The sequence below is a fragment of the Cololabis saira genome, chromosome 13, assembly GCF_033807715.1.
Source record: "Cololabis saira isolate AMF1-May2022 chromosome 13, fColSai1.1, whole genome shotgun sequence".
Taxonomy (NCBI): Eukaryota; Metazoa; Chordata; class Actinopteri; order Beloniformes; family Belonidae; genus Cololabis; species Cololabis saira.
In genome coordinates this window covers 5,078,063-5,096,721 of record NC_084599.1, presented here as the reverse complement: position 1 = coordinate 5,096,721, position 18,659 = coordinate 5,078,063, and the positions used below count along the sequence as shown (strand labels likewise).

At 41.5% G+C, this 18,659-nt stretch overlaps 1 protein-coding gene across 1 annotated transcript; it reads left to right on the top strand.

Annotated features, from left to right (window-relative positions):
* Window positions 1-617: 617 nt before the first annotated feature.
* LOC133458050 (zinc finger protein 420-like) lies at window positions 618-17,949 on the top strand. Its single transcript, XM_061737542.1, has 3 exons — window positions 618-647; window positions 926-1,039; window positions 16,750-17,949. Exons 1-3 carry the CDS (start codon window positions 618-620, stop codon window positions 17,947-17,949), a joined length of 1,344 nt encoding a protein of 447 aa, XP_061593526.1.
* The last annotated feature ends 710 nt before the right edge of the window (window positions 17,950-18,659 follow it).

Below are 18,659 nucleotides of genomic sequence, written 5' to 3'. Positions count from 1 at the left end.
GCACGGCTGTGGAACACACCTATCTGCATAGTAGATTAATACAAGAAAATCAAAAGGGCACACACACACCCACACAAGACAGACTACAAAAATATGACCACAGTCATAACACTTTATAAAACAAACATAACAATAGCAGCAGTAACAGCAGCAGTAGTAGTGTGGCACATATTATATTAATATATATACACTGATACAAATATCTTGCTTGATCTACTTAAAAAAATAAGTCAACTTTTTGCATGAGATTATTATGTAGATCAAGAAAGACTAGTTTTTGTATAAACTACTTAATTTTATGTATGTAAATAATACATTTTGCAAGTACAGTCAACTTAATTGCATTAAGTTTACTTTATTTATCAAAATTAATTTGATTTTAAAAAGAAAAAAGAGAAAAAATGGAAAAAAGGGGAAAAAAGGAAAAAAAATTAAGTTGACTTTACTTGCAAATTAATTTTGTACATATAGTCGGCTGCATATATGAAAGAAAACCATCATACCCCAAAAAAAGTCTAACAAAAGGTTTTTCAGTGGATTATTGTAGTACTAGGTGTACTTAATGACATCCTAAAAGTCTACCAAAATCTGACCACAAGAAAGGTGTATTTTTCAAGATGGCGACCATGGTGGCCAAGAAATCCCAGGTGAATAGGGTAACATTTTTAACAAACAGATATCATCATGAAACTTCCCCACTTAATTACTTACATGAAGACAAAAAAAAATTGCATTGGAAGTTTTTTGAAATTGTATGTGTAACTATGCAAATTAGGCGTATCTCATTGAATATGCGCCAATTCGCATAAAGGAACATATATCTTAACATTGGATAAAGCTAGGTTAAAAATTATTGTTTGACCTTATTCAGCTATCAGATACAAATTTACACAGGAGATTTTGGAAAACTCTTATCACTCTGCAGGCGGAGCGGAGCAGAGTGCCTGCGAAGGCTCACGCCCTGTTTAACCAAGGAGACCGCCTCCGTGCGCGGTGCTTCCGCTCTGCTTCGGCGTCCGGTGGGTTTACGCTGTTAGAGGTAAAAACTCATTTTGAGAAAATGGCCAATAAAGATAACGATTGTGAATTCTTATATTAGTAATATACAAAAATATACAGACGCAAGTATATATGTAACGATTCACTCGGGTCATGATTCGATTCGATTCACGATTTTTAGCCCACGATTACGATTTTTCATGATTCTTTAAACAAAATTATTAAATTAAAAGAATCCACTGTACTGTATTTTCTCACCTCCTCACTGTTACAGCAATACTGATCGTCGCTGTGTTGCAGTGTTATCAATGCATCAGGTGATGCAGGTGTTGACATAGTCAGAACTGCAGTCAAAGCATCAGAACATCAGACCACAACCTTAATAGGAGAGGATACAGACTTGCTTATTCTTCTGCTCTACTATGCTGAGACAAACAATAGAGACCTCTATTTTCATTCAGATAAGTCCAAAGCTAGTAAAGTGTACAACATCAGAGAGATGAAACAAGTCCTGGGTAGTGAGTTGTGTTCCCAGTTGCTCTTTATTCATGCTTTCACAGGATGTGATACAACTTCCCGCATCTTTAGTGTCGGGAAACAGTCAGCCTTCCAGAAACTTGTGAAACGTGAATCAACCATCCAGTCCTGTGCAAATGTGTTTCTGCTCCCAAATCAGGCAAGGAATGTCATCGAGGACCATGGGAGCAAGGCAATGGCAGTGTTTTTTGGCGGCAAGAGTACTGATTCACTTGCTTCTTTGCGCTACAACCTTTTTAGCAAAAAAATTGTTTCTGCTAAGTCATTTGTTACTCCAGAACGTCTCCCTCCTACAGAGTCCTCGACTAAATACCATTGTCAAAGAGTTTATTTCCAGATCATGGTGTGGATGGAAAAGGAGAGTGACATGAACCCAGTGGATTGGGGGTGGAAACTGGAGGGCAATATCTTCCTGCCAGTTATGACCAATAAGACTGCTGCCCCAGAAAGCCTCCTGCAGATGGTCCACTGTAATTGCAAAACCGCCTGCCGAACACAACGGTGCAGTTGCAGAGCATGGACTACCATGCATGCCTGCTTGTGGACCATGTCAAGTTGAAAACTGTGAGAATCTACAGAATCAACCTTTATGGGAGGAGGAGTGTGACGACGAACTGTGAAAGGAAAAAACAAAAAAAAAATAAAAAAACATACAAGATAAACAAGAAACAACTGCAGCGAACTTAAAAACATAAAAACAATGAGAAAAAAAAAGATAAAAATACAAAAAAAAACAATGAAAAAAAACATATATATAACTATATAATACTAAAAATTGAGTAGTTTATACAAAGACTAGTCTTTCTTGATCTACATAAAAATCTCATGCGAAAAAGTCACCTTCATTTTTTTAAAGTAGATCAAGCTAGATATTTTTTACTGTGGTTTCTACTTAAACAAATAAAGCATGTTTCATCTAAACGTTGGTCAATCTGCCCAATAGATTAAAACTGTTAAAGGAAAAGTAAATACAAAAAGATCATTGCTTGTTGTTTGTGTGTAAATGAAAAGATTGCCTGGGATTACATAAATACTGCTTGTTAAGGAAAAATGCACAATGTCTTGTTTTTTGAACAAATGCAGATTAAGTTCAAAACCAGATGTATTCATGTAAAGCAACAAACGTAATTTTTAATTGTTAATATCACATATTTAAATATGTTATATTTACATGCGCTTAGATTTATTTTTTTCAGTGTAATTGCCTGCTCACTTAAATATGTTATTTTATATATAGCTCTTATTGCATATTTACCATCCACATTCAATTCTAAGCATTTTTGTTTTGTTTTTTTTTAGTGTAAAAGGCACGAGACCAGCCGGGGGTTTATAAGCTGTGGCTGCGCTGAATTCTTCAGTTGGCATTTATATATTATTATTAATTATTATTAACACTGGGACCAGTGAAAGCTCTGACGATCAGCCGACGCACATTTCTGTTTGTATTGATTCTTTCAGGTGGGTAAATGTTACATTACTACAGTTTGTCAATATTGTTATCTTTTTATTTAGTGTACTGTATCATTCTAGCGTGTATTTTGTCCGCGGTATTTGCGCTAGTTTGGTTTCCTAAACCGGGACGAGTCGCAGCAGCTCGGGTTACGGTGAGTTGGTTGTGGTCAAATTAATGTTCAACTGTCAATCAGAGTCGGATGTAACGTTTGTCTGACTCAACTGATACATATATATGAGTAGGATATCATTTTAGAGTGTTTTGTTGTTTATATTTTCTGTGTTTTATTGATTTTTTCTTCTAACGGTTATTAATTTTCCGCCAGCTGATTAGCAGCGCTGTAGTTTACCGTTGCCATGGAAACCAGGCAGCGCGCACGCTGTAAAACGTCACATGAGGATAAACGGGAGAGATTATATTATTGATGTAATTGTTGTGTGACTAAAGGCATAAGGGAATAATATAATTATATAGATAATGTAGCATCCCCGACTGATGACGGTTGCTTCTCTGATGGTTCACACATGTTTTTATTCCTTCAATGTAAAATCACTGCAAACACCGTAAGCGCATCCTCTTATCAGCCAGGTGCGTTTTGTGTCGGTTAGGCTTCACTTTAGCACTTTAGCACTCCCGACACTCGTTTAGTCTTGCAGAAAACGTTTCTACAGCCGTTCAAACTTTAACCGTTAAATACCGGAGCGCTGAAGTTCTCGGCGAGACGCCTTCAAAATAAAAGCACTAAATACTCATCTTAATATACTGTATAACAAAATAAAAGCCTAACTCCAAACAACGCCAATAAGAAAACAAACACAAAAACACATTTACAGAAATAGTCATATTACATTTCATTTACAGATAATAATTAGAGTTGTAGATAATATAAATATAGAATTGATCATTTTTAATAGCCTACGTCTGTTCATAACCACCTATTTTATGTTTATTGTGATTGTATTAGCCTATTGATTTTACATTGAAATATTTTAGTGAATGTATGTTTAAACTGTATTCCAACCAAGAAAACTCTCCATACTAAAGTGTACAAAGAATGCAACCTAATGGTTTTCTACCTTTTGTAGAGCTACAATTTTACTGTGTTTTACTCCCTAAACCACTTCCTTTTCCCCCAAGTGGTCCTTGTCTCTTGTCAGGCCGTCATTGTAAATAAGAATGTGTTCTTAATGACCAGCCTGGTTAAATAAAGGGGAATGACTGAATGAATATCAAATAAAGCGGTAGAATTGGGTTTTTTTCTCTTTATCGTATAATGTTCACAAAGTGTAATGCAGTTCATGTCATGGGTAGTGTATTTTGAAGGATCAAATACTAAACATCCCATATTATCCATTTTAAATCAATATTTCAGGGGTAGCATCATTTGATAGTCCAGTAACATCCTATCAAATAATGCTCCCGTAGGGGCACGGTGGCGCAGCTGGTAGTGCAGCCGTCTCACAGCAAGAAGGTCCTGGGTTCGATTCCCGCCGGGGGACGCTGTGGGCGCTGAAGTGCGTGTTAGTTCCCCCATGACTTCAGTGCCCACACCATGGGTGGGGTTGGCGAAAGGATCTTTCTGTGTGGAGTTTGTATGTTCTCCCCGTGTTCCCCTGGGTAGCTAGTGTGAGCTACCCTCACAAAAACATGCACACAGTCCTGGGCTATACATGCCCCCTCTGGCCAACCGGGGCGCCAGATGGGGTGGGGAGGATCCGGCCGGAATAACGTGATCCTTCCACGCGCTACGTCCGGCCGGAGAAACCCCACCCTGTCTGGTGAAAAGATGCGGCCTGCTCACTCCTCAGGTTAAGGAGGAGTCCTGAGCTCAGTGCAGGGCCCTCCCGGGGTTGGTAGAGGATGGCAATGCCCAGGACTGTCAGTAGGTAGGAGCACGGTGGTAAAAATGGGAAAAAAACTGGGATAAAAATATTTAAAAAAAAAAAAAAAAAAAAAAAAAATAATGCTCCCGTCACTTAATGCATTCAGGTAAGATACTAATCACCTCACTGCCACTGCAGGATGAATGTCAGCATACTAACACCTCAATTTATCCATTCTAAATCAATATACCTCAGTTTATCCATTTTAAATCAATATTTCAGGGGTAGCATAATTTGATAGTTTTGATATTTTATATTATTATTATTCTTTTCTATATATGATGATATTCTTACAGCCGGGGTTTGCAGACAGACCAGGATCCGAGCCAGGGTGATGGACCTGGATCAGAACCAGAACCAGGACTCGGAGATGGACCGGGATCAGAACCAGAACCCGGACCAGGACTCGGAGATGGACCTGGATCCGAGCCAGGACTCCGGATCCAGCAGCAGGACTAAAGCGGACGCTGCCGGTCTGCAGGTCAGTTTTCGGGTCCAGAACCCGCTCCTTCTCGGTCCGTCTGTCTCCTGCTGACGAAACAAAACTAAATGGTAAAGACGTGGCATGGAGAGCATTTGCATCAGTGAGATAGGAGTAAAACCATTAAAACACTGTTCTAAAACAGTGCCAGAGACGCCACCAGACTAGGTCTGTTTAATGAAATGTGATGATCTACTGTCTCAAAAGCAGCGCTTAGATCCAGTAGCACCAGGATTGAAAGCTTCTGTGAATCCATAATTGCATCTGAGATCATTAACAATCTTTAAAAGGACTGTCTCTGCACTGTGGTTTGTCCTAAAACCAGACTGATATTTCTCCAAAATATTGTATTTATTTAAAAATGTATTTAATTAGATAAACATTTTTTTTCTATGACTTTTACTTAAGAATGGTAAGTTGGATACAGTTTGGTAGTTATCAAGGATGTTATGATCTAAATTGCTCTTCTTCAGAAGGGGCATCACCCCTGCCATGTTATAAGGGCAGGTAAAACTCGGGCAGGCTAATTAATTGGCGGAATTATTGATTAGCAACCATTTAATTCAGTAAAGGACAATATTTATATATATATATATATATCACTTCCACTATTTTTTTTTTTATTTGCTAAACACCTACAGTGCAACAGTTGAACAATAAAAGAGAGGAAAGAATCTGGCTGGCCCTCCTAACTTGTGTCTCAAGTCCAGTCCTCTTTCCCTAATAACGACACAATTGTCCAGTAGAAAACTTGTGACTTGTTTCCACTCAAGTCAAGTCTCCCGTTTTGGCCGGGAAACTACTGTAATTCAATTTTTCAATTCAATTTTATTTATATAGCGTCTAATACAACAGAGTTGTCTCTAGACGCTTTCCAGAGACCCATACCCAGAACATGACCCCCGAGCAGTTATTACATAAACAATGGCAGGTAAAAACTCCCCTAGTGGGAGAAAAACCTTAAGCCAAACAGTGGCAAGGAAAAACTCCCCTTTAGGAGGGAAGAAACCTTGAGCAGGACCAGGCTCGTAGGGGGGGACCCTCCTGCCGAGGGCCAGACTGGTGGGTCAGGGACGGCAACAGCACAGCAGGCAGGTGGAAGCAGCAACGGGATGACCAGGGGTGGGGACCGCAGGCCAGCACGCAGCTCCCGAAGCTCCGGCCCAATCATCAAGTCCCAGGTTGGGTGCAGGGTCGGGGAAAGGTTGAAAAGGGGCAGGGCCAGGGAGAGGAGTCTTGAGGGACGAACCTTCTCCCCCGCCCAAAAGGGGCCGTTACCCTGCCCCCCTCACTCCCACACTGCAGGTTCCGGTGTCCGGCAAAGGATGCTGCAACATGGACAAAAGAGAGAAAAGGGAGGAGAAGGGGGGGGCCAGCACAAGAAACTACAGGAGCGACTCTGACACACTAATGTTTACACTACCTAGAGATTTACCAACACCAGCTAGAGGTTTACTAAACACTAACTATAGGCTTTACTAAACAGAAATGTTTTAAGTTTAGTTTTAAAGGTGGAGGGGGTGTCAGCCTCCTTAACCCAGATTGGAAGTTGGTTCCAAAGTAATGGTGCCTGATAGCAGAACGCCCGCCCTCCAAATCTACATTTGGATACTCTAGGAACTACGAGTAAACCTGCACTCTGAGAACGGAGAGCTCTGACAGGAACATAAGGCACTATCAGGTCTTGCAAATAATGCGGAGCTAAGCCGTTTTGGGCTTTATACGCAAGTAATAAAATTTTAAATTGGATTCTGAATTTTACAGGTAACCAATGGAGCGACGCTAACACTGGAGAGACGTGGTCTCTCCTGCTAATTCCTGTCAGTACTTGTGCTGCTGCATTTTGGATCAGGTGGAGCCTATTCAGCAAATTACTTGGACATCCTGCTAACAACACATTACAGTAATCTAGTCTAGAAGATTCAAACGCATGAACTAGTTTTTCTGCATCATTCTGCGAGGGGATTTTCCTAATTTTTGCAATATTACGGAGATGGAAAAATGCTATTTTGTGCTGTATTTTACCCCTCTTTCCCGCCGTCCTCCCGTATTAGTATTTTCCCGTAAATGGCTAGTTTTATAATATAATAATTAAAAAAAGGGTTATTGTGCCTTTTGCGCCTCTCGCAAGGTTAGTGGCAGCAAATGGAACAAACTCGGAACAACAAATCAGACCAGGGCGTCGTACGACATCTTTTCTTGTTGTTGTTAAGTGGAGGTCAACCGGAGGTGGCTCTTTGTTGAAATGGTTACCATGGTTACAGCGCCACCTAGCGTCACGGAGTCAGCCATGCTCTGGCCATTTATCCGATCTCTGAACAGCATGTAAACTCAGACAAGTTATCCGGTCTTCTGCATGTCGTGATCTGATACGATCAGAAATCCCATCTCTTTGCTGCATGTAAACGTACTGAGTGAGGGCAGTCGCCTGTTGCAGCTACACGTCTGCTTCTTTTGCAGAAAGGGGTCCATGGTGGCTCTCTTCTTCAGACTACATGCATTTAATATAAAACACTTTTGTCAGGCACAGTCAGGCATAACGTTAAAGCTCTCTTTTAAAGGCAAAATACGCTTAATATCTTACCAAGGTGAGTCAGTTTCATTCAACTGTCCAACGTGCTTTCTCTTCAAATGCTCATGCATTACCGACGTGCTCCCGTGATAAGCAAGGTCTGCTTTGCAAATTAAATGGTTGAGATTGTGCTCTCATTATCTTCTGCATTTTACCTTAGGATGCGCTTTATCCTGGTCTCCCTTGACATAATTCCGTCCAGGTATTCAAAGGCTGAATTAACATCAACATCAATTTACAAGTTGACTCTCTCGCCATCAGTTGTTCCAGGTATTCTTCCAACACATCCTTGCTGGGATCTTCTTTACCAACCTCCCTATCAATCTTATTTAGGAGTCGTGTCGTAGCAGCCCATACTGCTCCCCTAAATTTCTTCTGTCTTTGCAAGTCCAACATTGTTGATTTGTCCTGGTATCCGCGTCTTCCTTCTTTCTTTGTTTCTTCTCCCGGGTTTCGGCACCAAATGTTGTAAGGTGCAGATATCAAGAGGAGTCGTCTTGCAAAATTTTAAGAATTTATTTACTATCTAAAATTCAGAGGAAAGGGAGGGGGAACAAAGTCTTTTGTTTGTCAAGAATGCTCTCATCCAGGCGCTGCGCATCAGTACCTAATGAGCTCTCACTGACGCTCCCAGCTGCAGCGCGACTGCGCTGTCCATCGTTCCAACTTTCAGGGACCTTGGTTTGAAGGTGACAGCAGCTTAATGTTTTACAATTAAATTGCAACAGGAGCTCTGCTGGCAGTGGAAAAGGGGCTGGCCTTGGATTTTGGAGCCAACAAATGGTCCTCCCGAGCAGTTGTCTTACTGGGTCTGCCGGTCCTGGGCTTGTTCAAAACATGTCCAGTCTCTTCAAATCTTTTTCTTATTCTTTGTACTTGACGCTGAGACACATTAAAGGTGTAAGCCACCTCAGCAGTGGATCTGGGGTTCTCTTTATACACACCCACTAATTGATTGATCAATTACAAGTGAGGCTGTAATCTGTAGTTTTTTATCTGTAATTTTTATCATAGGTACTCCAGAAAATCCAGAAAATCACATTGTATGATTTTTAAGTAATTAATTTGCATTTTATTGCATGACATAAGTATTTGATCACCTGTCAACCAGTAAGACTTCCGGCTCTCACAGACCTGTTAGTTCTTCTTTAAGAAGCCCTCCTGTTCTCCACTCATTACCTGTATTAACTGCACCTGTTTGAACTCGTTACCTGTATAAAAGACACCTGTCCACACACTCAATCAAACAAACTCCAACCTCTCCACAATGGCCAAGACCAGAGAGCTGTGTAAGGACATCAGGGATAAAATTGTAGACCTGCACAAGGCTGGGATGGGCTACAGGACAATAGGCAAGCAGCTTGGTGAGAAGGCAACAACTGTTGGCGCAATTATTAGAAAATGGAAGAAGTTCAAGATGACGGTCAATCTCCCTCGGTCTGGGGCTCCATGCAAAATCTCACCTGGTGGGGCATCAATGATCATGAGGAAGGTGAGGGATCAGCCCAGAACTACACGGCAGGACCTGGTCAATGACCTGAAGAGAGCTGGGACCACAGTCTCAAAGAAAACCATTAGTAACACACTACGCCGTCATGGATTAAAATCCTGCAGCGCACGCAAGGTCCCCCTGCTCAAGCCAGTGCATGTCAAGGCCCGTCTGAAGTTTGCCAATGACCATCTGGATGATCCAGAGGAGGAATGGGAGAAGGTCCTATGGTCTGATGAGACTAAAATAGAGCTTTTTGGTCTAAACTCCATTCGCCGTGTTTGGAGAAAGAAGAAGGATGAGTACAACCCCAAGAACACCATCCCAACCGTGAAGCATGGAGGTGGAAACATCATTCTTTGGGGATGCTTTTCTGCAAAGGGGACAGGATGACTGCACCGTATTGAGGGGAGGATGGATGGGGCCATGTATCACGAGATCTTGGCCAACAACCTCCTTCCCTCAGTAAGAGCATTGAAGATGGGTCGTGGCTGGGTCTTCCAGCATGACAACGACCCGAAACACACAGCCAGGGCAACTAAGGAGTGGCTCCGTAAGAAGCATTTCAAGGTCCTGGAGTGGCCTAGCCAGTCTCCAGACCTGAACCCAATAGAAAATCTTTGGAGGGAGCTGAAAGTCCGTATTGCCCAGCGACAGCCCCGAAACCTGAAGGATCTGGAGAAGATCTGTATGGAGGAGCCAAAATCCCTGCTGCAGTGTGTGCAAACCTGGTCAAGAACTACAGGAAACGTCTGATCTCTGTAATTGCAAACAAAGGTTTCTGTACCAAATATTAAGTTCTGTTTTTCTGATGTATCAAATACTTATGTCATGCAATAAAATGCAAATCAATTACTTAAAAATCATACAATGTGATTTTCTGGATTTTTTTTTTAGATTCTGTCACTCACAGTTGAAGAGTACCTATGATAAAAATTACAGATTTCTACATGCTTTTCAAGTGGGAAAACCTGCAAAATCGGCAGTGTATCAAATACTTGTTCTCCCCACTGTATATACTGTATATTTAAAGGGCACTTAAAGCAGCACAATGTAACTTTCAGCTTTTGTTGAGTTTGGCGGCTCCTTTGGACAAAAGCGGTAGTGCTTTACCAGAAAGAACTCTACGTTTCCCATGAACACCAGCGCGTACTGCTGGAAAACTCCTGTCCCCGTCGCGTGCATTTGTTTTGTTAGCGAATGAAGACGGGACGGACTTTCAAAACTACTTTTCTGTTTCACCAAGTGAACAGACGGAACGCAAAAAAAAAGATGTTAAACTGCTGGAAAGGAACTGGAATTTACCGGGATACCTTAAACAAGGAAGCCAGGGAGCGGTATATGGAGAAAATAATGATTATTAACGGTCTGGATCCATATGAAATCCCTACTAAAGAGTGGAGCTCCACTCTTTAGTAGGGATTTACTGCTGCAGTTCTGCACAACCCACGTCTTACTACCTTGTTTAGGAGTGTTTTGCAGCTGCTTTGGTAAATGTTTGACTCGCCATGTGTTTCAATAAATTAGTATAGTAGTACAACATACAGTATATGTTTTGTATTACTCTTACTTTCTTTTCTTCTTTTTGACTGCTATATTATGCTGAAGAGGCTCCGAGGCGTGAGCAATATTTTTGTTTTCCTCGTGAGATAATTTTTTTCCTCTGCAGCTACAAATAGAGTTAATATTTTTTCCTCAACAAACTAGTTTTATCTGAAGATTGGGGTTAATCGCACTGCAGAGAGCTGGCCAGCAACTGCGTTTAGCAGGAGAAGAATCAGGAATAAAACCCGCGTGGATGATCCAACCCCGGTCTGTGTGAGTGACTCTTTCACTCTTTTACTCTGTTATGTCAGATACTCGGCCTCCGTGGTTCTGCCTCCGAGCAGGAAAGCGGTGAAAGTTAAACCATTAGCGATCTTTTCCCCACGTCTGTTGTGTGGAGCTGCTGCAGCCACAACACAGCAACGGGTTACCAGCTTCTGCTGAGCTCTGCGCTCCACGCCCCGCCCATTTTCGTCTCGACTACGAATCGGGAAGGAGGGGGAAGTGACGTATGCCGTAAAGCAGTCAAAGCCGTAAAAATGTGTAGTTTTTGAGTGTGGCAGGGTTCCTACCATGCTCCTCAAAGTTACATAGTGCCAGTGAAGGTGATACAGACCCCTCAGACCATGACAGAGGTTCATTAAACCTGTTGGAAGTTGATGTACCATCACAATGACTCTGGAAATATGATATTAAGGTGGAAAAGTTACATAGTACTGCTTTAAGGTCAACTTGTACCCAACCGACAAGACTTTTGTCAAGGACTGTATCAAACCACTTTCTCAAGTAAAGGTTGTGGAGTGGACATTATTAATTAAAAAAACACTGTCAATGACAGTAATGGCAGATGGTCGTTTTCTTATTGTGACAGGATGTCTGTATTCCATGCATGTAAGGTTAGTGAACATCTGTGGGCAGAACATTGATGACCCAGACTTTTGTCATAGAATTTTTAGCAGGCTGGCCGACCTGTCTAATACTAACTTGATAATTGCATGGGATCATAGTCTAGTACTTGTTGTGCATATTGATGGATATTCGAGCAGAAACTGTAATAATGGATTAGATTTTTATCACGTTTTTCACAAAAAAATCCCAGACACAGCTCTGTGTACAGCTGGAGTTCACTACTGTTAGTTTACTGTTAGTTATTTGAAACATGTCTGAATATTTGTCAAATTCTGAGGTTGTGGACGACGACTTTGAATATGATGGACGTCCTTACCGTTTTGAGCCAGAGTATACGTTAGCAAAGTCTAGCTGTACCTGTCCGGGATGCGCGCACAGAGATGACGTCATGTCAGAGGTCTTGTTAACAAACTGATTTCCTTGTTACACACACAGCCCCGGATGTAGAGGATGTACAGGTCATGGAAGATGCCCAGAAGCAGATCTAGTGATTCATAAAAGAAATGAACGAGTTTCGCGGCAATAATGTGTTATTTAGACGCTGCATCGTCTGTGTCCCGCTTTGCCCCCATTCGCTACCATTATATGGATAAGCGGCTCGCACAAAACTCCTAATATCTTCCCGAAGGACTCCAAATGACACCAAACTTTTCTGGGTGAGTATACGACCATAAAAAATGCCAGAAATAAGGCCGAGGTTGTAAAAAACGAAACCTTACCTTTAAATGTAGCAAACATGTCAGCATGTCAGATCATTACTTGGATGTGGGGAAAAGCAGAGGAGAAATGATCCAGGCTGAGTTGGATTTGGGAAACCGCTTGGTGATGGAGACGTCACGGGACGCACAGCAGAGAAAAGGTCGTACTACCGATGCAGTCACGAACCCTCACTGTCTGATATGACCAGATCCTCCAAGAAAATAACCCAGACTTTTACAATTATTATACAAGGCTTCAAATTGTAGAGATCAGCCCTGCCGCGACCCGATTATTGGATTTGAACGGGAGAAAATGAAAAAGGATTATGAGGAAAAATACAATAAGTACAGTAAGACAAATTGTCACTGGTGGGTATTTCACTGTACATTTATTTGATTTATGCAATGGTGAAAAAATTGGCAAAATAAATAAAAAATTGCGAAGAAACATTGTTCGGTATTATTCGGCCAAGTGTTTATCATTATTTCTGGTTTCGGCCACAAATTTTCATTTCGGTGCATCACTAACCAGTATAAGGGCACATAACTTAAATCAATTAGGCTGGGAGGGGTGGATCACAAGATCTCGCTTTACACGGACGATATTGTACTTTTCATCTGAACCCGAACACTCTACCCCAGGGGTTCCCAACCTTTTTTGTGCCAAGGACCAGCAGAAGTATGAACAAAAAGCTTGTGGACCGGTTGACAATTTATGTCAATTTTAATAAACATTTTAGAAAAAAACTATGCATTTTAAATAGGGCTCTAACTAACGACTATTTTAATAGTCAACTAGTCATCGATTAGTGGATTAATCGGATAATTAGTAATTTTTTCTTAAATTTAGTATGAGGTTACTTTAATTATGTGGCAAATGATAATAAACACGAGAAAGATGGGTACTTCAATGAAAAATAGATATTTTATTCAATTTTGCTGCTGTTCATACAAAAAGTAAATAAAAAAGCCAAGGACAGGCACAGTGATCAGTCAGTATAGACATAAATCCATAAATAAACCTCTGTCCATTATTTTTCATTTCTTAAGGACAGGCAATTGTGTTATATAAAAAATAAATGATAAAATAAAACGTCTCTAAATTTTTCTCCATCAAGTGGGTGAAATGGGTTCTGGATGGCAGGACGTTCTCTGGGTTGAACTGGTGCATCATTTGTTGAAACCATGGGGTTGAAACCCGTCAGCATCAACCATGGAGAGCTGCTCATATCACAGATCAGCTGCAGTTATTGATCAGTGAGGGCAGTCGCCTGTTGCAGCTACACGTCTGCTTTTTTTGCAGAAAGGGGTCCATGGTGGCTCTCATCTTCGGACTGCATGCATTTAATTTAAAATACTTTTGTCAGGCACAGTCAGGCGTAACGTTAAAGCTCTCTTTTAAAGCCAAAATACGCTTAATATCTTACCAAGGCGAGTCCGTTTCGTTCAACTGTCCGAGGTGCTTTCTCTTCAAACGCTCGTACATTATCAACGTGCTCCCGTGATAAGCAAGGTCTGCTTTGCAAACCTTGCAAGTAATCTTTTTATTCGCCATATCCAGGCTAAAACGCTCCCGAACTATTTTTTTTAAAGTTTTGTTACCCGCAGCTGCGCTGAGACGCGAAAGAAAAAAAAGAAAAGCTGCGCTGAGACGCTTAGTGTTGCGCGGCTCTCGGCAGAGATTGTATGTGGTGAAGTGAAGTGAGATGCGAATCGTTGCGAATCGTCGTCGGCGAATCGTTGCAGCCCTAATTATGATCGGAACCCAAGCCATTTCACGGCCCAGTAGGAACAGCTCTGCGGCCCGGTACCGGTCCGGGGACCGGGGGTTGGGAATCACGGCTCTACCCCACACCTTCTTCAGCTTGTCATATCCTTGAGTGTGGTTTCTGGGTACACCTTCAATTGGCATCTTGCAAAGTTTTCCTTCATCAGTGGCAGCTCGGACACTTTGACAAATTGAGAACTACTCTTTTAGTAGGGGGCTTTGACATTTATCAGTGGGCAAGCAATGATCCTGCTGTGATTAACGACTTACCATCTGAGGCAAGATCGGACAGTTGTGAGCTTTGGCCTTGGCTCAGGCTGATCCTCAGGAGCGCACACTGGGACTGCTGTGGAACTGCAAGACTGAACGTTACTACATGTAACATTGCATTACATGTAGTAACTCTGTTGTGTGATCCATTAGGTTAGGTGATCCCCTTCTTAGAGCTTGGAATTCTTTGGAAAAGGAGCTTTGTTATCTTCCTCAAATCACAATCCCACACTGCTATACCTCCAAAGAGATGGACCGTCCTACCACCGTCCGAGGCACCCATATCTTTTTTGATGCGTCTGAACAAGCATATGGTGTTGTTGCATATGTCAGATCTAAGGATGTCAAAGGTCACATCAAGCTAAGTTTCATTCTTGCTTGCTCACACGTTTCACCCAAGCAACAGCTACCAGTACCCAGACTGGATTTACGTACTCCACTAACTGGTGCACGCCTCTGTGACCTAATCAGGACAGAATTCACTTTGCCAGTCTGAACTATTACACTGTGGACTGACTGAACCACTGTGCTCCACTGGTTCGTGCTGATGATGTTACAAGAGGCTTATTCCCGTCAGATATTTTCCTCCCAAACAGATGGATCAATGCCCCAGCATTTTTATGCGAACCTCCAGATACTTGGCCTAAACCTTGAAACTGTTGCATCTGTTGATGACCAAATTGTTTTGAAACAATCTGTCTGTTACAGTGTTAACGTTGCTGTTACTGTGCCAAATCCTGACAGTTTCAAAACTTACCAAGAATTACTGGATGCCACTGCCCAGTCTCTTTCCAGACAGACCACTGTAAATCCCTCTGCCGCTGAATTTCTGAATGCTGAACAAAAAATCCTCTAATAAGGCACAAAACGATAGCTTTTGGGAGGACATAGCCTGTCTCAAATCACACAAATCACTACATCCAATTGTACTGGATCCTACTCACAAGGTGACACAATTAATCATTAAAGATTATAACGAGAGATTGTGTCAAGATGGTTTAGAAAGGATCTTTGCTGAAATAAGAAGAACATTTTGGATCTTGAGGGGCGCAAGGCCGTACATAGACATCAGCAGAATTGTGTTTCATGTCAAAAATGGAGAGCTGGTGCCTGAGGGTTCAGCCAATGGGTCAGCACCGCCGTTTCATTAGGTAAGAAAAAGATGACCCGAGGAAAGAAGGGGGAAAAAAGCATCTCCCACACTATGTCCTGTCAGAGGACACAGTGTGATATTACAAAAAACACCTTAGCAAAAAAAATGTAATGCACTCAGATAACTTTATATCCAATAAAAAAACCTCCATTGATCCGAACTCTGTTCTTTAACAACTACAAGATTTCTCCACACTAGTGTTTTCAAATAACTGACTGAAAGAATTTCTTTATTAATTCCTCACACATTTGCATAACTCCCAATTTATTTTTTTATTGCACCGTTTATGTTCAGTCGTCAAATGTTCATCTGTGAGCTATTTGGATCTTATAGGGACTTTAGACTTTCAATTTTATAAATGAATTTCATAATTTTAATGCCCAATGAATGTAATTTATTTGTGTTTTTAAATAAGGTAATTGAGCTGAAAGAGTAAATTAAATCATATTTGACATGCTTGTCATGTATGTTCATTGAAAGTACAGTAGCAACAAATAAATTCAGGTTGCTGAAATGTTGTTTTTGTCTCATGTCTCTTGCTTTGGGGCTCGTTTATATCCCAAATTGTTCCTTTTTATGGCATCTCTATCTTGATGGGGACTTGTTTTTGACATCACATTTGTCAGGTAATAAAACTGAGTTTTCACATCCAGTTCTGAAGTCAAAACTGTTTTAAAGACAAAATTTCTAATGAAAGTTTGAGATCAGTAATCTCAAGTGGCTTCGGTAAACAGTTGATGAATGTGTTCTAAGGGTTTTTGTTTCAGCACTTTCACCACTTACACTTTTGTTCTGACCTACCGAGATGTTTTATTTGAATGTTTTTGTCTGTAAAGAACTAGTTGTGACAGGACATGGTTAATATGACCCCTAGAAAATAAGGATTCATTGTTTCACTGCAAACACCATGATAGAAAGCTATTAAATACAACTGAATAAACTTTTGATGGGTCAACCGACAACAGGATCTAAGTCTCTTTTTTTCTTTACAGAAACGTAAAGGCAAAGAGAGGCCCACAGGTTACCCCTGTGATCAGTGTGAGAAAGTCCTCGCCACTTCTTCATCCTTGAAGAGACATAAGAAGATTCACACTGGAGAGAAGCCGTACAGATGTGAGCAGTGTGGGGCAGCTTTTACCACATCAGATGCTTTAACTAAGCACCAACGCATTCACACGGGAGAGAAGCCGTACAGATGTGAGCAGTGTGGGGCAGCTTTTACCACATCAAGTGCTTTAACCACGCACCAACGCATTCACACTGGAGAGAAGCCGTACAGATGTGAACAGTGTGGGGCAGCTTTTACCACATCGGGTGCTTTAACTACGCACCAACGCATTCACACTGGAGAGAAGCCGTACAGATGTGAGCAGTGTGGGGCAGCTTTTACCGCATCAGGTGCTTTAACTACGCACCAACGCATTCACACTGGAGAGAAGCCGTACAGATGTGAGCAGTGTGGGGCGGCTTTTACCACATCAAGTGCTTTAACGAAGCACCAACGCATTCACACTGGAGAGAAGCCGTACAGATGTGAGCAGTGTGGGGCAGCTTTTACCACATCAAGTGCTTTAACTACGCACCAACGCATTCACACTGGAGAGAAGCCATACAGATGTGAGCAGTGTGGGGCGGCTTTTACCACATCAAGTTATTTAACTACGCACCAACGCATTCACACTGGAGAGAAACCGTACAGATGTGAGCAGTGTGGGGCGGCTTTTACCACATCAAGTTATTTAACTACGCACCAACGCATTCACACTGGAGAGAAGCCGTACAGATGTGAGCAGTGTGGGGCAGCTTTTACCGCATCAGGTGCTTTAACTACGCACCAACGCATTCACACTGGAGAGAAGCCGTACAGATGTGAGCAGTGTGGGGCGGCTTTTACCACATCAAGTGCTTTAACTACGCACCAACGCATTCACACTGGAGAGAAGCCGTACAGATGTGAGCAGTGTGGGGCGGCTTTTACCACATCAAATGATTTAACTACGCACCAACGCATTCACACTGGAGAGAAGCCGTACAGATGTGAGCAGTGTGGCGCGGCTTTTACCACATCAAGTTATTTAACTACGCACCAACGCATTCACACTGGAGAGAAGCCGTACAGATGTGAGCAGTGTGGGGCAGCTTTTACTCAATCGGGTCATTTAAGACGTCACCAACGTGTTCACACTGAATAAAATGTGTGTATCTGGAAATCTGTTCAGTTTTATATATTTTTTTTTAAATAGTTCTGCTTCTGGTCGTAAATTAGTAACCTTTTTTGTAATGTTTTTATTGTAATCTAAAATTTTTCATCATTGTTCTGTTATTGTTCTGTTCTGAATAAAGTTATTCGTTTTTTGTTGGATTTCAGTTTCCTGCTCAGTAACACCATTGTAAACAAACAGGAAGTCAATGTCAGAATGTTAGAACAGTGTCCCACAGTAGTGCCTTGTTCATGTGATTTTATCAATATAAATGAATGATGGTTCTTAAATTTAATTTCATCTGAGGGATGTAAGAAAAAAGTGCTTTACTAATGACACCCTCTGCTTCTGAGACCAGCTGGTCAACTGTAAAAGCGAAGTGAATGCTGTTATAGACTTAATTAACAGCAATTAAAATTACGCTGAATTATGGTTCTGCGTTAAATCAACGCAGAGCCTACGCCGTAGCCTGACCTGCACCTCCCAAAAAGTTTAACTATGCATCGAGGCGACGCAGACCCAACGCAGACCGAGAGGGCTGTGATTGGTTCGCTTGGTAGCAACGCATTTCCGGTTCCGGTTCGTGAAGCAGTCGTGAAATTTCAACGCTCTTTTCTTCGTGTGTGTGTGTGTGATTTTTTTTTTTTTTGCACAATAGTTGTCCTTTTCTCTTTGATCCACTGAGAAAGACTGGAGGCTAA

Excerpts from the sequence above, each read along its gene's own strand:
- LOC133458050 (XM_061737542.1), top strand. The coding sequence starts at position 618 with ATGGCGACCATGGTGGCCAAGAAATCCCAG. Across the intron at positions 648-925 it reads TGGTGGCCAAGAAATCCCAG|GCGGAGCGGAGCAGAGTGCC; the intron begins GTGAATAGGGTA and ends ATCACTCTGCAG. Across the intron at positions 1,040-16,749 it reads GTGGGTTTACGCTGTTAGAG|AAACGTAAAGGCAAAGAGAG; the intron begins GTAAAAACTCAT and ends TTTTCTTTACAG.